The sequence below is a fragment of the Hyla sarda genome, chromosome 2, assembly GCF_029499605.1.
Source record: "Hyla sarda isolate aHylSar1 chromosome 2, aHylSar1.hap1, whole genome shotgun sequence".
NCBI classification, from domain to species: Eukaryota; Metazoa; Chordata; class Amphibia; order Anura; family Hylidae; genus Hyla; species Hyla sarda.
Genome location: NC_079190.1, coordinates 421,119,748 through 421,140,968, shown reverse-complemented (window position 1 = coordinate 421,140,968; position 21,221 = coordinate 421,119,748). Strand labels below are relative to the sequence as shown.

The following is a 21,221-nucleotide window of genomic DNA, read 5'->3' as shown; positions in this document are numbered from 1 at the left end:
CAGTGGAGTCTGGAGGAGGCGCTGTTAAAGAGATTATCAAGACAGCTGAAAAGGTATGACCTTCCTTCGCTTCCCAGCCACTGGAGAGAGGGAAAAGTTTATGCCATTTTAGCTTCTCTGATAACTCCTTTAATAGAGGCAAATGAGGCGCCTTTAACATCTGGAGGATTCATTTGCCTCATAAGGGGTAGGAGGAGACCCCCTTTAAGATCAAAGACTGGAGGACAAGACTCCCTTAAGACCAGTGGAGTCTGGAGGAGGCGCTGTTAAAGCGGTTATCAAGACAGCTGAAAAGGTATGACCTTACCTCGCTTCCCAGCAGCTCACTTCTGGTTTGGTCTCGACTCGTCCTGATACCTTCTGGTATGAAAATGGAGGGCCGAGATGGGGGAGCAGGTAGCATGTTGCAGTCGTCACATGCAGGTGAAATCAGTGGCAGCAAATGTCTGAAACATTGTATGTACATTTTCTACCACATGGAGGCCTGGTTTCACCCACATGTGGTGATCACAACACATTACCTGACCCCTTATGACAGCCACCCCCTTTATTCCAGGTGGGATGCTATCGGGATGAGATGAGAGCTAACTGGAAAAGAGCCACTGGAGGGAGGGAAAAGTTTATGCCATTTTAGCTCCTCTGATACCCCCTTTAACATATAGAGGCAAATGAGGTGCCTTTTACATCAGGAGGATTCATTTGCCTCATAAGGGGTAGGAGGAGACCCCCTTTAAGATCAAATACTGGAGGACAAGACTCCCTTAAGACCACTGGAGTCTGGAGGAGGCGCTGTTAAAGCGGTTATCAAGACAGCTGAAAAGGTATGACCTTCCTTCGCTTCCCAGCCACTGGAGAGAGGGAAAAGTTTATGCCATTTTAGCTCCTCTGATAACCCCTTTAACATATAGAGGCAAATGAGGCGCCTTTAACATCAGGAGGATTCATTTGCCTCATAAGGGGTAGGAGGAGACCCCCTTTAAGATCAAATACTGGAGGACAAGGCTCCCTTAAGACCAGTGGAGTCTGGAGGAGGCGCTGTTAAAGAAGTTATCAAGACAGCTGAAAAGGTATGACCTTACCTCGCTTCCCAGCAGCTCACTTCTGGTTTGGTCTCGACTCGTCCTGATACCTTCTGGTATGAAAATGGAGGGCCGAGATGGGGGAGCAGGTAGCATGTTGCAGTCATCACATGCAGGCGAAATCAGTGGCAGCAAATGTCTGCAACATCATATGTACATTGTCTACCACATGGAGGCCGGGTTTCACCCACATGTGGTGACAACAACACATTACCTGACCCCTTATTTCAGCCACCCACTTTATTCCAGGTGAGAAGGTATCAAGATGAGATGAGAGCTAACTGGAAAAGAGCCACTGGAGGGAGGGGAAAGTTTATGCCATTTTAGCTCCTGTGATAACCCCTTTAACAAATAGAGGCAAATGAGGCGCCTTTTACATCAGGAGGATTCATTTGCCTCATAAGGGGTAGGAGGAGACCCCCTTTAAGATCAAATACTGGAGGACAAGACTCCCTTAAGACCAGTGGAGTCTGGAGGAGGCGCTGTTAAAGAGATTATCAAGACAGCTGAAAAGGTATGACCTTCCTTCGCTTCCCAGCCACTGGAGAGAGGGAAAAGTTTATGCCATTTTAGCTTCTCTGATAACTCCTTTAACAGAGGCAAATGAGGCGCCTTTAACATCTGGAGGATTCATTTGCCTCATAAGGGGTAGGAGGAGACCCCCTTTAAGATCAAAGACTGGAGGACAAGACTCCCTTAAGACCAGTGGAGTCTGGAGGAGGCGCTGTTAAAGCGGTTATCAAGACAGCTGAAAAGGTATGACCTTACCTCGCTTCCCAGCAGCTCACTTCTGGTTTGGTCTCGACTTGTCCTGATACCTTCTGGTATGAAAATGGAGGGCCGAGATGGGGGAGCAGGTAGCATGTTGCAGTCGTCACATGCAGGTGAAATCAGTGGCAGCAAATGTCTGAAACATCGTATGTACATTTTCTACCACATGGAGGCCTGGTTTCACCCACATGTGGTGATCACAACACATTACCTGACCCCTTATGACAGCCACCCCCTTTATTCCAGTGGGATGCTATCGGGATGAGATGAGAGCTAACTGGAAAAGAGCCACTGGAGGGAGGGGAAAGTTTATGCCATTTAGCTCCTCTGATACCCCCTTTAACATAGGCAAATGAGGCGCATTTAACATCAGGAGGATTCATTTGCCTCATAAGGGGTAGGAGGAGACCCCCTTTAAGATCAAATACTGGAGGACAAGACTCCCTTAAGACCACTGGAGTCTGGAGGAGGCGCTGTTAAAGCGATTATCAAGACAGCTGAAAAGGTATGACCTTCCTTCGCTTCCCAGCCACTGGAGAGAGGGAAAAGTTTATGCCATTTTAGCTCCTCTGATAACCCCTTTAACATATAGAGGCAAATGAGGCGCATTTAACATCAGGAGGATTCATTTGCCTCATAAGGGGTAGGAGGAGACCCCCTTTAAGATCAAATACTGGAGGACAAGACTCCCTTAAGACCAGTGGAGTCTGGAGGAGGCGCTGTTAAAGAGATTATCAAGACAGCTGAAAAGGCATGACCTTCCTTCGCTTCCCAGCCACTGGAGAGAGGGAAAAGTTTATGCCATTTTAGCTTCTCTGATAACTCCTTTAATAGAGGCAAATGAGGCGCATTTAACATCAGGAGGATTCATTTGCCTCATAAGGGGTAGGAGGAGACCCCCTTTAAGATCAAATACTGGAGGACAAGACTCCCTTAAGACCAGTGGAGTCTGGAGGAGGCGCTGTTAAAGAGATTATCAAGACAGCTGAAAAGGTATGACCTTCCTTCGCTTCCCAGCCACTGGAGAGAGGGAAAAGTTTATGCCATTTTAGCTTCTCTGATAACTCCTTTAATAGAGGCAAATGAGGCGCCTTTAACATCTGGAGGATTCATTTGCCTCATAAGGGGTAGGAGGAGACCCCCTTTAAGATCAAAGACTGGAGGACAAGACTCCCTTAAGACCAGTGGAGTCTGGAGGAGGCGCTGTTAAAGCGGTTATCAAGACAGCTGAAAAGGTATGACCTTACCTCGCTTCCCAGCAGCTCACTTCTGGTTTGGTCTCGACTCGTCCTGATACCTTCTGGTATGAAAATGGAGGGCCGAGATGGGGGAGCAGGTAGCATGTTGCAGTCGTCACATGCAGGTGAAATCAGTGGCAGCAAATGTCTGAAACATTGTATGTACATTTTCTACCACATGGAGGCCTGGTTTCACCCACATGTGGTGATCACAACACATTACCTGACCCCTTATGACAGCCACCCCCTTTATTCCAGGTGGGATGCTATCGGGATGAGATGAGAGCTAACTGGAAAAGAGCCACTGGAGGGAGGGGAAAGTTTATGCCATTTTAGCTCCTCTGATACCCCCTTTAACATAGGCAAATGAGGCGCATTTAACATCAGGAGGATTCATTTGCCTCATAAGGGGTAGGAGGAGACCCCCTTTAAGATCAAATACTGGAGGACAAGACTCCCTTAAGACCACTGGAGTCTGGAGGAGGCGCTGTTAAAGCGATTATCAAGACAGCTGAAAAGGTATGACCTTCCTTCGCTTCCCAGCCACTGGAGAGAGGGAAAAGTTTATGCCATTTTAGCTCCTCTGATAACCTCTTTAACATATAGAGGCAAATGAGGCGCCTTTAACATCAGGAGGATTCATTTGCTTCATAAGGGGTAGGAGGAGACCCCCTTTAAGATCAAATACTGGAGGACAAGACTCCCTTAAGACCAGTGGAGTCTGGAGGAGGCGCTGTTAAAGAAGTTATCAAGACAGCTGAAAAGGTATGACCGTACCTCGCTTCCCAGCAGCTCATTTCTGATTTGGTCTCTACTCTTCCTAACACCTTCTGGTATGTAAAGGTAGAGCTTAGATGGCAGAGCAGGTACTATGCTGCAGCCTTCACATGCAGGTGAAACCAGTGGCAGCAAATGTATACAACATTGTGTGTACATTGGCTACCACATGGAGGCATGGTTTTTCCCACATGTGGTAACCACAACACAGTACTTGACCCACCATCTCAGTCCCCCCCTTTTATTCCAGGTAATAAGTCAACAGGGAAAGAGACCAACCTTGAAGTGAGCCACTGGGAACCGGGGAAAGATAATGCCATTTTAGATGCTGAGATAACCCCTTTAACATGTAGAGGCAAATGAGGCGCCTTTACTATCAGGAGGGTTCATTTGCCTCATATGGGGTAGGAGGAGACCCCCTTTAAGATCAAAGATTGGAGGACAAGACTCCCTTAAGACCAGTGGAGTCTGGAGGAGGCGCTGTTAAAGAGGTTATCAAGACAGCTGAAAAGGTATGACCTTCCCTCGCTTCTCAGCAGCTCACTTCTGGTTTGGTCTCGACTCGTCCTGATACCTTCTGGTATGAAAATGGAGGGCCGAGATGGGGGAGCAGGTAGCATGTTGCAGTCATCACATGCAGGCGAAATCAGTGGCAGCAAATGTCTGCAACATCGTATGTACATTGTCTACCACATGGAGGCCGGGTTTCACTCACATGTGGTGACAACAACACATTACCTGACCCCTTATTTCAGCCACTCACTTTATTCCAGGTGAGAAGGTATCAGGATGAGATAAGAGCTAACTGGAAAAGAGCCACTGGAGGGAGGGGAAAGTTTATGCCATTTTAGCTCCTCTGATACCCCCTTTAACATATAGAGGCAAATGAGGCGCCTTTTACATCAGGAGGATTCATTTGCCTCATAAGGGGTAGGAGGAGACCCCCTTTAAGATCAAATACTGGAGGAGAAGACTCCCTTAAGACCACTGGAGTTTGGAGGAGGCGCTGTTAAAGCGGTTATCAAGACAGCTGAAAAGGTATGACCTTCCTTCGCTTCCCAGCCACTGGAGAGAGGGAAAAGTTTATGCCATTTTAGCTCCTCTGATAACCCCTTTAACATATAGAGGCAAATGAGGCGCCTTTAACATCAGGAGGATTCATTTGCCTCATAAGGGGTAGGAGGAGACCCCCTTTAAGATCAAATACTGGAGGACAAGACTCCCTTAAGACCAGTGGAGTCTGGAGGAGGCGCTGTTAAAGAAGTTATCAAGACAGCTGAAAAGGTATGACCGTACCTCGCTTCCCAGCAGCTCACTTCTGATTTGGTCTCTACTCTTCCTAACACCTTCTGGTATGTAAAGGTAGAGCTTAGATGGTAGAGCAGGTACTATGCTGCAGCCTTCACATGCAGGTGAAACCAGTGGCAGCAAATGTATACAACATTGTGTGTACATTGGCTACCACATGGAGGCATGGTTTTTCCCACATGTGGTAACCACAACACAGTACTTGACCCACCATCTCAGTCCCCCCCTTTTATTCCAGGTAATAAGTCAACAGGGAAAGAGACCAACCTTGAAGTGAGCCACTGGGAACCGGGGAAAGATAATGCCATTTTAGATGCTGAGATAACCCCTTTAACATGTAGAGGCAAATGAGGCGCCATTACTATCAGGAGGGTTAATTTGCCTCATATGGGGTAGGAGGAGACCCCCTTTAAGATCAAATACTGGAGGACAAGACTCCCTTAAGACCAGTGGAGTCTGGAGGAGGCGCTGTTAAAGAAGTTATCAAGACAGCTGAAAAGGTATGACCTTCCCTCGCTTCTCAGCAGCTCACTTCTGGTTTGGTCTCGACTCGTCCTGATACCTTCTGGTATGAAAATGGAGGGCCGAGATGGGGGAGCAGGTAGCATGTTGCAGTCATCACATGCAGGCGAAATCAGTGGCAGCAAATGTCTGCAACATCATATGTACATTGTCTACCACATGGAGGCCGGGTTTCACCCACATGTGGTGACAGCAACACATTACCTGACCCCTTATTTCAGCCACCCACTTTATTCCAGGTGAGAAGGTATCGGGATGAGATGAGAGCTAAATGGAAAAGAGCCACTGGAGGGAGGGGAAAGTTTATGCCATTTTAGCTCCTCTGATAACGCCTTTAACATACAGAGGCAAATGAGGCGCCTTTTACATCAGGAGGATTCATTTGCCTCATAAGGGGTAGGAGGAGACCCCCTTTAAGATCAAATACTGGAGGACAAGACTCCCTTAAGACCAGTGGAGTCTGGAGGAGGCGCTGTTAAAGCGATTATCAAGACAGCTGAAAAGGTATGACCTTCCTTCGCTTCCCAACCACTGGAGAGAGGGAAAAGTTTATGCCATTTTAGCTCCTCTGATAACCCCTTTAACATATAGAGGCAAATGAGGCGCCTTTAACATCAGGAGGATTCATTTGCCTCACAAGGGGTAGGAGGAGACCCCCTTTAAGATCAAAGACTGGAGGACAAGACTCCCTTAAGACCAGTGGAGTCTGAAGGAGGCGCTGTTAAAGCGGTTATCAAGACAGCTGAAAATGTATGACCTTCCCTCGCTTCCCAGCAGCTCACTTCTGGTTTGGTCTCGACTCGTCCTGATACCTTCTGGCATGAAAATGGAGGGCCGAGATGGGGGAGCAGGTAGCATGTTGCAGTCGTCACATGCAGGCGAAATCAGTGGCAGCAAATGTCTGCAACATCGTATGTACATTTTCTACCACATGGAGGCCTGGTTTCACCCACATGTGGTGACCACAACACATTACCTTACCCCTTATGACAGCCATCCCCTTTATTCCAGGTGGGGTGCTATCGGGATGAGATGAGAGATAACTGGAAAAGAGCCACTGGAGGGAGGGGAAAGTTTATGCCATTTTAGCTCCTCTGATACCCCCTTTAACATAGGCAAATGATGCGCCTTTAACATCAGGAGGATTCATTTGCCTCAAAAGGGGTAGGAGGAGACCCCCTTTAAGAACAAAGACTGGAGGACAAGACTCCCTTAAGACCAGTGGAGTCTGGAGGAGGCGCTGTTAAAGCGATTATCAAGACAGCTGAAAAGGTATGACCTTACCTCGCTTCCCAGGAGCTCACTTCTGGTTTGGTCTCAACTCGTCCTGATACCTTCTGGTATGAAAATGGAGGGCCGAGATGGGGGAGCAGGTAGCATGTTGCAGTCATCACATGCAGGCGAAATCAGTGACAGCAAATGTCTGCAACATCATATGTACATTGTCTACCACATGGAGGCCGGGTTTCACTCACATGTGGTGACAACAACACATTACCTGACCCCTTATTTCAGCCACTCACTTTATTCCAGGTGAGAAGGTATCAGGATGAGATAAGAGCTAACTGGAAAAGAGCCACTGGAGGGAGGGGAAAGTTTATGCCATTTTAGCTCCTCTGATACCCCCTTTAACATATAGAGGCAAATGAGGCGCCTTTTACATCAGGAGGATTCATTTGCCTCATAAGGGGTAGGAGGAGACCCCCTTTAAGATCAAATACTGGAGGAGAAGACTCCCTTAAGACCACTGGAGTCTGGAGGAGGCGCTGTTAAAGCGGTTATCAAGACACCTGAAAAGGTATGACCTTCCTTTGCTTCCCAGCCACTAGAGAGAGGGAAAAGTTTATTCCATTTTAGCTCCTCTGATAACCCCTTTAACATATAGAGGCAAATGAGGCGCCTTTAACATCAGGAGGATTCATTTGCCTCATAAGAGGTAGGAGGAGACCCCCTTTAAGATCAAATAATGGAGGACAAGACTCCCTTAAGACCAGTGGAGTCTGGAGGAGGCGCTGTTAAAAAGGTTATCAAGACAGCTGAAAAGGTATGACCTTACCTCGCTTCCCAGGAGCTCACTTCTGGTTTGGTCTCGACTCGTCCTGATACCTTCTGGTATGAAAATGGAGGGCCGAGATGGGGGAGCAGGTAGCATGTTGCAGTCATCACATGCAGGCGAAATCAGTGGCAGCAAATGTCTGCAACATCGTATGTACATTGTCTACCACATGGAGGCCGGGTTTCACTCACATGTGGTGACAACAACACATTACCTGACCCCTTATTTCAGCCACTCACTTTATTCCAGGTGAGAAGGTATCAGGATGAGATAAGAGCTAACTGGAAAAGAGCCACTGGAGGGAGGGGAAAGTTTATGCCATTTTAGCTCCTCTGATACGCCCTTTAACATATAGAGGCAAATGAGGCGCCTTTTACATCAGGAGGATTCATTTGCCTCATAAGGGGTAGGAGGAGACCCCCTTTAAGATCAAATACTGGAGGACAAGACTTTCTTAAGACCACTGGAGTCTGGAGGAGGCGCTGTTAAAGCGGTTATGAAGACAGCTGAAAAGGTATGACCTTCCTTCGCTTCCCAGCCACTGGAGAGAGGGAAAAGTTTATGCCATTTTATCTCCTCTGATAACCCCTTTAACATATAGAGGCAAATGAGGCACCTTTAACATCAGGAGGATTCATTTGCCTCATAAGGGGTAGGAGGAGACCCCCTTTAAGATCAAATACTGGAGGACAAGACTCCCGTAAGTCCAGTGGTGTCTGGAGGAGGCGCTGTTAAAGCGGTTAACCAGACAGCTGAAAAGGTATGACCTCCCTTCGATTCCCAGCCACTGGAGAGAGGGAAAAGTTTATGCCATTTTAGCTCCTCTGATAACCCCTTTAACATATAGAGGCAAATGAGCTGCCTTTAACATAAGGAGGATACATTTGCCTCATAAGGGGTAGGAGGAGACCCTCTTTAAGATCAAATACTGGAGGACAAGACTCCCGTAAGACCAGTGGAGTCTGGAGGAGGCGCTGTTAAAGAGTCTACCAGACAGCTGAAAAGGTATGACCTCCCTTCGCTTCCCAGCCACTGGAGAGAGGGAAAAGTTTATGCCATTTTAGCTCTTCTGATAACCCCTTTAACATATATATATATATATATATATATATATATATATATATATATATATGCAAATGAGGCGCCTTTAACATCAGGAGGATTAATTTGCCTCATAAGGGGTAGGAGGAGACCCCCTTTAAGATCAAATACTGGAGGACAAGACTCCCGTAAGTCCAGTGGTGTCTGGAGGAGGCGCTGTTAAAGCGGTTAACCAGACAGCTGAAAAGGTATGACCTCCCTTCGATTCCCAGCCACTGGAGAGAGGGAAAAGTTTATGCCATTTTAGCTCCTCTGATAACCCCTTTAACATATAGAGGCAAATGAGCTGCCTTTAACATAAGGAGGATACATTTGCCTCATAAGGGGTAGGAGGAGACCCTCTTTAAGATCAAATACTGGAGGACAAGACTCCCGTAAGACCAGTGGAGTCTGGAGGAGGCGCTGTTAAAGAGTCTACCAGACAGCTGAAAAGGTATGACCTCCCTTCGCTTCCCAGCCACTGGAGAGAGGGAAAAGTTTATGCCATTTTAGCTCTTCTGATAACCCCTTTAACATATATATATATATATATATATATATATATATATATATATATATGCAAATGAGGCGCCTTTAACATCAGGAGGATTAATTTGCCTCATAAGGGGTAGGAGGAGACCCCCTTTAAGATCAAATACTGGAGCACAAGACTCCCTTAAGACCACTGGAGTCTGGAGGAGGCGCTGTTAAAGCGGTTATCAAGACAGCTGAAAAGGTATGACCTTCCTTCGCTTCCCAGCCACTGGAGAGAGGGAAAAGTTTATGCCATTTTAGCTCCTCTGATAACCCCTTTAACATATAGAGGCAAATGAGGCGCCTTTAACATCAGGAGGATTCATTTGCCTCACAAGGGGTAGGAGGAGACCCCCTTTAAGATCAAATACTGGAGGACAAGACTCCCTTAAGACCACTGGAGTCTGGAGGAGGCGCTGTTAAAGCGGTTATCAAGACAGCTGAAAAGGTATGACCTTCCTTCGCTTCCCAGCCACTGGAGAGAGGGAAAAGTTTATGCCATTTTAGCTCCTCTGATAACCCCTTTAACATATAGAGGCAAATGAGGCGCCTTTAACATCAGGAGGATTCATTTGCCTCACAAGGGGTAGGAGGAGACCCCCTTTAAGATCAAATACTGGAGGACAAGACTCCCTTGAGACCAGTGGAGTCTGGAGGAGGCGCTGTTAAAGAGGTTATCAAGACAGTTGAAAAGGTATGACCTTCCTTCGCTTCCCAGCCACTGGAGAGAGGGAAAAGTTTGTGCCATTTTAGCTCCTCTGATAACCCCTTTAACATATAGAGGCAAATGAGGCGCCTTTAACATCAGGAGGATTCATTTTCCTCATAAGAGGTAGGAGGAGACCCCCTTTAAGATCAAATACTGGAGGACAAGACTCCCTTAAGACCAGTGGAGTCTGGAGGAGGCGCTGTTAAAAAGGTTATCAAGACAGCTGAAAAGGTATGACCTTACCTCGCTTCCCAGGAGCTCACTTCTGGTTTGGTCTCGACTCGTCCTGATACCTTCTGGTATGAAAATGGAGGGCCGAGATGGGGGAGCAGGTAGCATGTTGCAGTCATCACATGCAGGCGAAATCAGTGGCAGCAAATGTCTGCAACATCGTATGTACATTTTCTACCACATGGAGGCCTGGTTTCAACCACATAACCCATGACCCCTTATTTCAGCCACCCCCTTTATTCCAGGTGAGAAGGTATCAGGATGAGATGAGAGCTAACTGGAAAAGTGCCACTGGAGGGAGGGGAAAGTTTATGCCATTTTAGCTCCTCTGATAACCCCTTTAACATATAGAGGCAAATGAGGCGCCTTTAACATTAGGAGGATTAATTTGCCTCATAAGGGGTAGGAGGAGACCCCCTTTAAGATCAAATACTGGAGGACAAGACTCACTTAAGACCACTGGAGTCTGGAGGAGGCGCTGTTGAAGAGGTTATCAAGGGAGACTCTTGCTAAACACTCCCGTCAGATTGGCAATCCCTTGGCGGTAAGTTCGTTGCCCCTAACAACAACTTCAATGGCTCTTGGCACCAGCGAGTCAGGGTGATTCCCAAACAGTTCCTCTGAACTGTCTCTCGGCTCCTTGGCAGACTTTTGTCTTGTCACAGTCTCTCTACGGCCTGGCAAAAACGACTAGGGCTGCTGGGTCTGCTACAATATCTGCCACATCTCCTTCACTTAGGACTCTGTCTGTGACCGTAAGCGCAGCCCCGAGCTCCACTGGTACTCTCTTCTGGAGTTTTGGTTTTTCCACAACCATCTCCATAGCTTCTATTCCAGTCACCTCTTTAACTTGACTTGCGGACTGTTCTTCAGCTCCCCTAGTGGCCTGGCACACTCCCACCTGACATATACCTAGGGTCTGCTGACACTCCCCATCCTCATCATCTGTTGAATTACTGTCCCTTGCTATGTGTTGAAAGCCAAGTATTGTGAGCCTATCAGGTGTTCCTGACTAACTGCTGAAAAAATGGAAAATCCTTCCCCAGCACTACTTCATACTCTAAGGAGGCTTTATTGCAACCTTGTGACTTATGGTACCATAGGGAGTAGAAATACACACATTAACTATTTTATAACCCCAAAAACCAGCTTCTATAGAAATTACAGCAGGGTCTGGCTTTCTGCAGCTGGTCTTTACCAGACTTATTACACATTTTTGATCTAACAAATCCATCATCTTTTTACCTTCTATTTCCAGCTCACACAGGTTTTATTTTGTCCTGCGAGAGGAGGTAACAGTACTCTTTACATCAGAACACATTAACATAAGTGTTTCAAGAAAAACATTATCAGCCTGCATGGGTTCACAATATGCAGCACCATTCACACAGTCCAGTAGAGACACCCCAGTCCTCACTACTTCCGGAATCTTTGTGTGCGAACTCTCAGGTGCACTCTCGGCATCCCACAGCTGCCAGAAATACGGAAAGTCTCTGTCCAGTACAATTTCAACTGTAAGTTCTGCACATACCTCCATCATATACCTTACTGCCCCAAAACATGTATCAAAGGTAATTTGAACAGTCTTACCGGGCTCCGGGCGGTACTTCACAAAGGGAATTATTTCCGGCATTATCTGAGACACAGTCTTACGTCCATCCAAGTCCACCCACAGTGTGATTCCGCCCACCAATACCTCACGGGACCTTGGCTTCATCCTGGTGACCACCGGTTGTGTCCCACGTCGGTTGCCCCCAGCAACGGCCTGCCAATGTCCTTTTTTCTGAAAACAAAAATCTTGATCAGTTGCCCCTAGCAACGCTCCTCCACAGACACCATCCTGTGCTTGAACTCCTCTGCTGGGCTCCTCCGACTTGCAATCTTGCGGGGGTTGCTCCTAGCAACAGCTCCACTGCAACTCGCCTGTTGGTTGCCCTTGTCAACGGGTTGCCCTTGTCAACGTTATGTCCTTATCAACGTGTGCCCGCATCCTCCACCAAAATGTGACGAACCGTCTCAGGGATTAGTTCTTGGATCGTCCTGGTCACTTGCCATGGGACACGTTCCTAACAATAACACAGCAGACCACAGTTCCTCATACAAGTCTGGCTCCTTGCCAGCGTTATTTTCACAGGTTGCAGGTAAAAACAAAACATAAACAGGAACAAAATTAAGTCCTAGACCGTCTGGTCGCTGACTATAACTCACAGCATGCCCTGTCTATCAACTGGTGAGCTTGCCTCATCCAGTTAAAACCCGTGCCACCTGCAACCTGTTTTACTACCAGTTCACACCCAAACTTGGACCACTCGCAGCGGCTGCGTGTTACCTACACAGGGCCTGTGGCCTGTGTGTCTCCCCCTCTAATAGCCAGCATACTGTTTCCAAGGGAGAACACAGATGAGACTGAGTCTCCATCTTATATACACCTCTCTTCCCTGCTGCCTCATTACTTAAGAAGCTGGTGAGAGATTCTCCAGGGTGAGCCAAGGAAATACACCCTTTTCCTTGCCACCTTGTCACAATATATTATATATATATATATATATATATATATATATATACACACACACAGTGGGGATGAAAAGTTTGGGCACCCCAGGTGACAATTTGTATTAATGTGCATAAAGAAGCCAAGGAAAGATGGAAAAATCTCCAAAAGGCAACAAATTACAGATTAGACATTCTCATATGTCAACAAAAGTTAGATTTTATTTCCATCATTTACACTTTCAAGATACAGAAAACAAAAAAATGGCGTCTGCAAAAGTTTGGGCACCCTGCAGAGTTAATATCTTGTACTGCCCCCTTTGGCAAGTATCACAGCTTGCAAACGCTTTTTGTAGCCAGCCAAGAGTCTTTCAATTCTTGTTTGATGTATCTATGCCCATTCTTCCTTATAAAAGTCTTCCAGTTCTTTGAGATTTCTGGGCTGTCTGTCACGCACTGCTCTTTTAAGGTCTATCCATAGATTTTCAATTATGTTGAGGTCAGGAGATTGTGGAGGCCATGGCAAAACCTTCGGTTTACGCCTCTTGATGTAATCCCCTGTGGATTTCAACTTTTTCACAGATGGCATCAAGTTAGCATCCAAAATTTGCTGAAATTTTATTGAATCAATTTTTCCTTCTACTTGTGAGATGTTCCCTGTGCCACTGGCTGCAATACAACCCCAAAGCATGATTGATCCACCCCCATGCTTAACAGTTGGACAGAGGTTCTTTTCATTAACTTCATTTCCCCTTCTTCTCCAAACGTACCTTTGATCATTCCGTCCAAAAAGTTCAATTTTAACCTCATCGGTCCACAGAACTTGTTTACAAAACGCATCAGGCTTGTCTATATGTTCATTTGCAAAGTTCAAATGCTGATTTTTGTGGTGAGGACGTAGAAGAGGTTTTCTTCTAATGACTCTTCCATGAAGACCATATTTGTACAAGTATCTCTTTATAGTGGAATTGTGTACCACAACTCCAGTGTCTGCCAGATCTTTCTGGAGGGATTGTGCAGTCAAACATGGGTTTTGAATTGTTTTTGTCACAATCCTGCAAGCTGTTCTGTCTCATATTTTCTTGGTCTTCCAGATCTTGCTTTAACTTCCACTGTTCCTGATGACTGCCATTTCTTAATTACATTCCGAAAAGAGGATATTGACATCTGAAAACGTTTTGCTATCTTCTTATAGCCTTCTCCAGCTTTGTGAGCGTCAACAATTTTCAGTTTCAGATTTCTAGACAACTGTTTAGAAGATCCCATGGTGCTGATTGTTGGAGCAAGGTCAGATGAGTCTGGGCATTTAATACCTGAGAGATTGACAACACCTTGTTTTCCTAGATGATGATTGAGAACAATCCATGACACTGACAGGTCTCAGCTTTGCAAAAGGGGCAGTGCATGCTTTAAATTCTGTAGGACGCCCAAACTTTAGCAGATGCCATTTTTTTGTTTTCTGTTATTTTGAAAGTGTTAATGATGGAAATAAAATCTAACTTTTGTTGACACATAAGAATGTCTAATCTGTAATTTGATACATTTTGGAGATTTTTCCATATTTCCTTGGCTTCCTTATGCACATTAAAAAAAAAATTTCTTAGGGTGCCCAAACTTTTGATCGCCACTGTATATAAATATATATGCATGAGTATATATATATATATATATATATATATATATATGTATATATATATGTTTATATAGTGGGTATTTATACTTACTGTAATTCTACCGAAGGCAGCACAGAAGGGTATTGCGGTCTCCAGACCACCAACCAGGACCACCCATCTAAATGTTAGCATAATTAATTATTTTAATTAACCAAGGTACCATACCTATAAAACAACCCCGCAAACTCCCGCACTCTGGCCCTGATTTACTAAGAGTGGAGTGTTTCTTCTGGAGTGATTTCAATATCACTTGTCTTTATTTTCAGGCTTATTTGCTATTCTGTCGCACATGACGGTTATTTTTGTGTCGCACATTTTTTGTGTCGCACTAGTCAATTGTGTCGCACAAACTCGGAGCTAAAGAAATTAGTTGTGTGAGTCAAAATGGTTTAGACATGTTAGTTTAAAAATGTTTCCATGAGTCAAACGTATTCATGTGTTATAATTTTTCAAACATTACAACAATCATCCTTGTTTATCAGCTTTGGTGTTAAATTGATTTAAACCTAATATTGCAAATGTCTTAAAAAGAAACTATCACAAAAGCATTGAATATTTTATTCAGAAAAGTGTTGAACTGTAAAAAAAGTTTTCAGGTTATAAAACAAGTTACTTTCACAAAAAACACAATGACAAACAGTCCTTTGTTAGAAATCATTCCATTTTTGAAATTTCACTCGGCCTCTTGGCTGTCGGTTATTGTGTGAGGCAAACTCACACTTTTTCTCAAGTGATTTTGGAAGTACTCCATGTTTTTTGTCGGTAAAACACCCATTTTTGAATAAAACGCGCCCATTTCAGAGTGAAAAAAAAACATTCAGAGTGTTTTCTAAAGTGTTGGTTTTGCAACAAAAATTTGGTCGCATAGTCACACAGACGTTGCGACTAAAATTTAGGCGCAATAACCGAGAAAAAGAATTGGTTGGACTTTAGTAAATGAGGGCCTCTGTGTAATAAAATAGACCGCCTGATGCAAAACACACTTTATTGGGAGGGTATGTGTGCTGCCTTTGGGGACTTGAGGAAAGTAAAATTACAGTAAGTATAAATACCCACTTTCCTCATTGTCCCCTACGGCAGCACAGGAGGGATATAACATAGAACCAAAAGGGGAGGGGTTAATTAGTAATCTCACACTGCAGACAAGACTCCGGTGCTGAAGGCTGGGATCTTGGTCTGAAGGTCCAAACGATAGTGTTTGGCAAATGTTGAAGTAGACGACCACGAGGCAGCGTTACAAATCTCCATTAGCGACACAGGTTCCCTCTCCACCCAAGACGTGGATGTGGATCTCGTGGAATGGGCCCTCAAAGGTTGTGGAGGATCTTTTCCTTCTTTCACGTAAGCTTCAATAATGGTAGTATGAATCCAGCAAGCTAATGTATCCTTTGAAGCTTTGAACCCCTTCCTGGCACCTGAGGTTAGGATGAACAAGTTTTCTTCCCTTCTGAAGGCATGAACGCGGGACAGATAACAAGACAGCGCTCGCTTGACATCTAAAGTGTGAAACTTTATTTCTTCATGCATAGTGGGATTCGGAATGAAGACTGGCAGGAACAATTCTCTATTGATATTCTCTGCAGTAGGAACCTTAGGAATGAAAGCTGGAATAGTCCTGAGACACACACCATCAGGCAACATTTTCATATATGGCTCACTGGATGACAAGGCCTGGATCTCTCCTAATCTTCGTGCAGAAGTCACTGCAACCAAAAATAGCACTTTCATGGAGAGCCACTTGAAGTCAATGTCCTCCAGAGATTCAAATGGAGGTCAACGCATTCAGTACTATACATAAGCCCCATGCCGCTACTGGAGGACATACCACCTGATCCAATCTTCTCAGAGCCTTAAAGAATCTTGTGATGAGTGGTTGATTGTTAAACTTCCCATCCATCATAGAATTTATGGCAGTAAGATGAACTCTTAGAGTATTTGCTTTTAGCCACTTGTCATGTCCGGTTTGAAGAAACTGTAGTACTGATGATAATCCGAGTTGTGAATCGGATTAGGCGAGCCAGGCTTGGAATTTTTTACACAACCTAGAATATATAAAATTTGTAGATGATTTTCTGGAAGATAATAATGTACACACTACTTCCTCTGACAAACCCAGTTGTTTTAACCTTTCCCCCTCAGTAACCATGCTGTGAGATGCTCAGGTTGAGGGTGAAAGAATCCCTTCTGTAGAAGCAGGTCTGGTGCTGCTGGGAATTTGAAATAATTGCCCTCTGAGAGCTGTAACACAGTTGGAAACCAAGCCCTCCTGGGCCAAAACGGTGTGACCAGAATTACTGTTGGGGATTCTGTCATGATCTTGCTCAGCACTCTGGGCTGTACAGGAAGCGGAGGGTACAGGTACACAAATTTGTTGCTCCAGGGAAATGAAAATGCGTCCAGAATATCCAGCCAATCTTGCTTCCTGAGAGAACCGAATCTTGTTAAATTGCGATTCTTCCTGGTCCCCATGAGATCTCATTCTGGAGTTCCCCCCACTTCGTATTCAGAGCCCACTCTCCAGATTTGAGGGTCTGCCAACTCAACAGGTCTGCCTGATGATTTGCCTCTCCTCTGATTTGAATTGCTTGTAGATCCAGCACAACTGGCTCTGCCCGCTTCATAATTTCTGCACACAGCTCTTGAAGTGCACGGCACCACATTCCACATTTATTTGTTGATATGAAATGCCGCGGTGGCGTTGTCGGTCCGCAATAACACTGATTTTCTTAAGACAGAGAATTTGTAATGCTTCAGGTCGAGCTGGATGGCCTTCAGGTCCCTGAAATTCGAAGACCTCTTCGCCATACTGGGTGTCCATACCCCTTGAGTCCATGTCTGACCAGAAATGGGCTCCCCAACCCGAGGCATCTGTAGTGATCACGGTTTGACTGTTGACAACAAAAATTCTTCCTATCTCCAGGTTTGACCTGATGGTCCACCACAACAGACTTTTCCGGACACTGAGAGGTATCATATGCGTCTAGGTGCTGAAGATGGGGCTTGAACCGGAGAATCTCTTGCTGAAAACAGCGAAAATGGGCCTTTGCCCAAGGGACTGCTTCTATTGTCGCTGTCAGGAGGCCTAGAATGCTCATTGCTTTTCTGATTGTAATCCTCGGAATCTGGTAAAGATATTGCATGGCATTCTTTATCTGAGTGATCTTCAGAGATGGTAAAAAGATATTCATTGCTTGCAAATCCACTATTAGCCCCAAAAACTGAATCCGTGTTACTGGACTGAGTTCTGATTTTTGATGGTTTATGATGAACCCCACTCTTTGTAGAAGATGCATGCAGGACAACAGATGACTTCTTAAAGTCCCAGGGGAGTTGGCGATGATCAGCCAATCGTCCAAATAGGGTATGACCCTTATGCCTTGGAGATGCAGTGCAGCAACCAATACAAATACGACTTTTGTAAATATTCTTTTAGCGGGCGAGAGACCGAATGGTAACGCCAGAAACTGAAAATGAAACATCTGACCTTCTGATGCTACTGCCACCCTGAGGTATTTCCTGTCATCTTTTCTGATGGGGATGTGCAGGTAAGCATCTTTTAGGTCAAGCAATGCCATGACCTCTCCTGGCTGCACGATGCCGTAAACGGGCTTGATGCTTTCCATTCTGAATTTCATCTTTCTCAGATTTTTGTTTAAAAAACGAAGATCTATTATTAAATGACATTTTTGACCTGGCTTTGGCACTGGGAATACTCTGGAATAAATTCCCTGAAACTCTTCTTCTGAGGGTACACACGTGCAAACCCACAAACTCACGTCCATTGATCCACGGTTCTGACATCCACGGGTATACTCCCCGATGTCACGCATGAAGCTGCTACTGACATTCCGTCACAGCCACGCGCGTCCTCACACACACCTGCCACTCGGCTCTTGATCTGACTCTGCTTCAGTCGGGGCATGGCACTCATGTTGTACCTGACTCATTCAGCGCAACATGTCATTAACCTCTTCAGGACATAGGGCGTATGGATACGCCCTGCATGCCGAGTCCTTAAGGACCGAGGGCGTATCCATACGCCCGTGGGAATTCCGGCCCCCACCGCTAGCCGGTTGGGGACCGGAGCCGGATGCCTGCTGAAATCGTTCAGCAGGCATCCCGGCATATCGCCCAGGGGGGTCATTATGTCCCCCCATGTCGGCGATCGCCGCAGATCGCTGGACAATTCAGTCCAGCGATCTGCGGCGATTCCGGGTCAATCGGGTCTCCAGTGACCCGGTGACCCGGAATTACTGGCTGTTCGGGGCCGTCTCTGACGGCCCCGAACAGCCAGAGCCTGCAGGGGTGAGGTGGCACTGGTGCCACCTCACGATCGCCCTGATTCGTCGGCCGGATTACCGGCCGACCAATCAGGGCGCCTGCTGCGGGTGTCACTCCCGCACCCGCTCCGCCCCTCTTCCGGAGGACGTGAGCGGGTGCGGGACGTGCACCCCGGGTGCTGGGGACCCCGATCCCCGGCGCCCCTGTTGGGATCGGGGCCCCAGGAGCAGCTGCGGCGGCGGAGACGACGAGGGACTGACCTGTGCGGCGAGGATCGTTGGAGGTGAGTGACAGCCTCCTGCTGTTGCTTAGCAACAGATCCCAGCATGCAAAAAGGGCATGCTGGGAGCTGTAGTTATGCAACAGCAGGAGGCAGACCACCACAACTCCCAGCATTCCCTTATGGGCATGCTGGGACTTATGGTTTTGCAACAGCTGGAGGCACATTCTTTCTATGGAAAAGTGTACCTTCAGCTGTTGTATAACTACAACTCCCAGCTTGCACAAACAGCTAAAGTGCATGCTGGGAGTTGTAGTGGTGCATCTGCTGGTTGCATAACTACAACTTCCAGCATGCCCGTTGGCTGTCGGTGACTGCTGAGAGTTGTAGTTTTGCAACAGCTGAAGGCACACTGGTTGTGAAACTCAGAGTTTTTTTTTACCTAACTCAGTGTTTCACGACCGGTGTGCCTCCAGCTGTTGCAAACTACAACTCTCAGCAGTCACCGTACACCATGCACCGTACATGCTGGGAGTTGTAGTTTTGCAACAGCTGGAGGCACACTGGTTGTGAAACACTGAGTTAGGTCACAAACTCAGTGATACATAACCAGTGTGCCTACAGCTGTTGCAAAACTGCAACTCTCAGCAGTCACCGACAGCCAACGGGCATGCTGGGAGTTGTAGTTATGCAACAGCTGGATGTCCCCCCCAATGTGAACGTACAGGGTACACTCACATGGGTGGAGGATTACAGTAAGTATCTGGCTGCAAATTTGAGCTGCCGCAAACTTTCTGCTGCAGCTCAAATTGCCAGCGAGAAACTACTGTGAACCCCCGCCCGTGTGACTGTACCCTAAAAACACTACACTACACTAACACAAAAAATAAAATAAAAAGTAAAAAACACTACATATACACATACCCCTACACAGCCCCCCTCCCCTCCCCAATAAAAATGAAAAACGTCTGGTACGCCACTGTTTCCAGAACGGAGCCTCCAGCTGTTGCAAAACAACTCCCAGTATTGTCGGACAGCCGTTGACTGTCCAGGCATGCTGGGAGTTTTGCAACAGCTGGAGGCACCCTGTTTGGGAATCACTGGCGTAGAATACCCCTATGTCCACCCCTATGCAATCCCTAATTTAGGCCTCAAATGCGCATGGCGCTCTCACTTTGGAGCCCTGTCGTATTTCAAGGCAACAGTTTAGGGCCACATATGGGGTATCGCCGTACTCGGGAGAAATTGTGTTACAAATTTTGGGGGGTATTTTCTGCTTTTACCCTTTTTAAAAATGTAAAATTTTTGGGAAAACAAGCATTTTAGGTAAAAATTTTATTTTTTTTTTTACATATGCAAAAGTCGTGAAACACCTGTGGGGTATAAAGGTTCACTTAACCCCTTGTTACGTTCCCCGAGGGGTCTAGTTTCCAAAATGGTATGCCATGTGGGGGGTTTTTTGCTGTCCTGGCACCATAGGGGCTTCCTAAATGCGGCATGCCCCCAGAGAAAAATTTGCGTTCAAAAAGCCAAATGTGACTCCTTCTCTTCCGAGACCTGTAGTGCGCCAGCAGAGCACTTTTCACCCCCATATGGGGTGTTTTCTGAATCGGGAGAAATTGGGCTTCAAATTTTTAGGGGTATTTTCTGCTATTACCCTTTTTAAAAATAAAAAATTTTTGGGAAAACAAGCATTTTAGGTAAAAAATTATTATTTTTTTTTTACATTTGCAAAAGTCGTGAAACACCTGTGGGGTATTAAGGTTCACTTTATCCCATGTTACATTCCCCGAGGGGTCTAGTTTCCAAAATGGTATGCCATGTGGTTTTTTTTTGCTGTTCTGGCACCATAAGGGCTTCCTAAAGGTAACATGCCCCCCAAAAACCATTTCAGAAAAACGTACTCTCCAAAATCCCCTTGTCGCTCCTTCCCTTCTGAGCCCTCTACTGCGCCCGCCAAACACTTTACATAGACATATGAGGTATGTGCTTACTCGAGAGAAATTGGGCTACAAATACAAGTAAAAATTTTGTCCTTTTACCCCTTGTAAAAATTCAAAAATTGGGTCTGCAAGAACATGTGAGTGTAAAATATGAAGATTGTGAATTTTCTCCTTCACTTTGCTTCTATTCCTGTGAAACACCTAAAGGGTTAAAACGCTGACTGAATGTCATTTTGAATACTTTTGGGGGTGTAGTTTTTATAATGGGGTCATTTATGGGGTATTTCTAATATGAAGACCCTTCAAATC

At 45.9% G+C, this 21,221-nt stretch overlaps 1 protein-coding gene across 1 annotated transcript in view; it reads left to right on the top strand.

Annotated features, from left to right (window-relative positions):
• The window catches only part of LOC130356856 (cilia- and flagella-associated protein 251-like), a 50,471-nt gene extending 34,381 nt beyond the window's left edge, over nucleotides 1-16,090 (top strand). The window contains exon 8 of the mRNA XM_056558897.1: nucleotides 15,998-16,090. Coding sequence (XP_056414872.1) covers nucleotides 15,998-16,012 — 15 coding nt within the window. The 3' untranslated portion in view covers nucleotides 16,013-16,090. The remainder of the gene's footprint in view (nucleotides 1-15,997) is intronic.
• The last annotated feature ends 5,131 nt before the right edge of the window (nucleotides 16,091-21,221 follow it).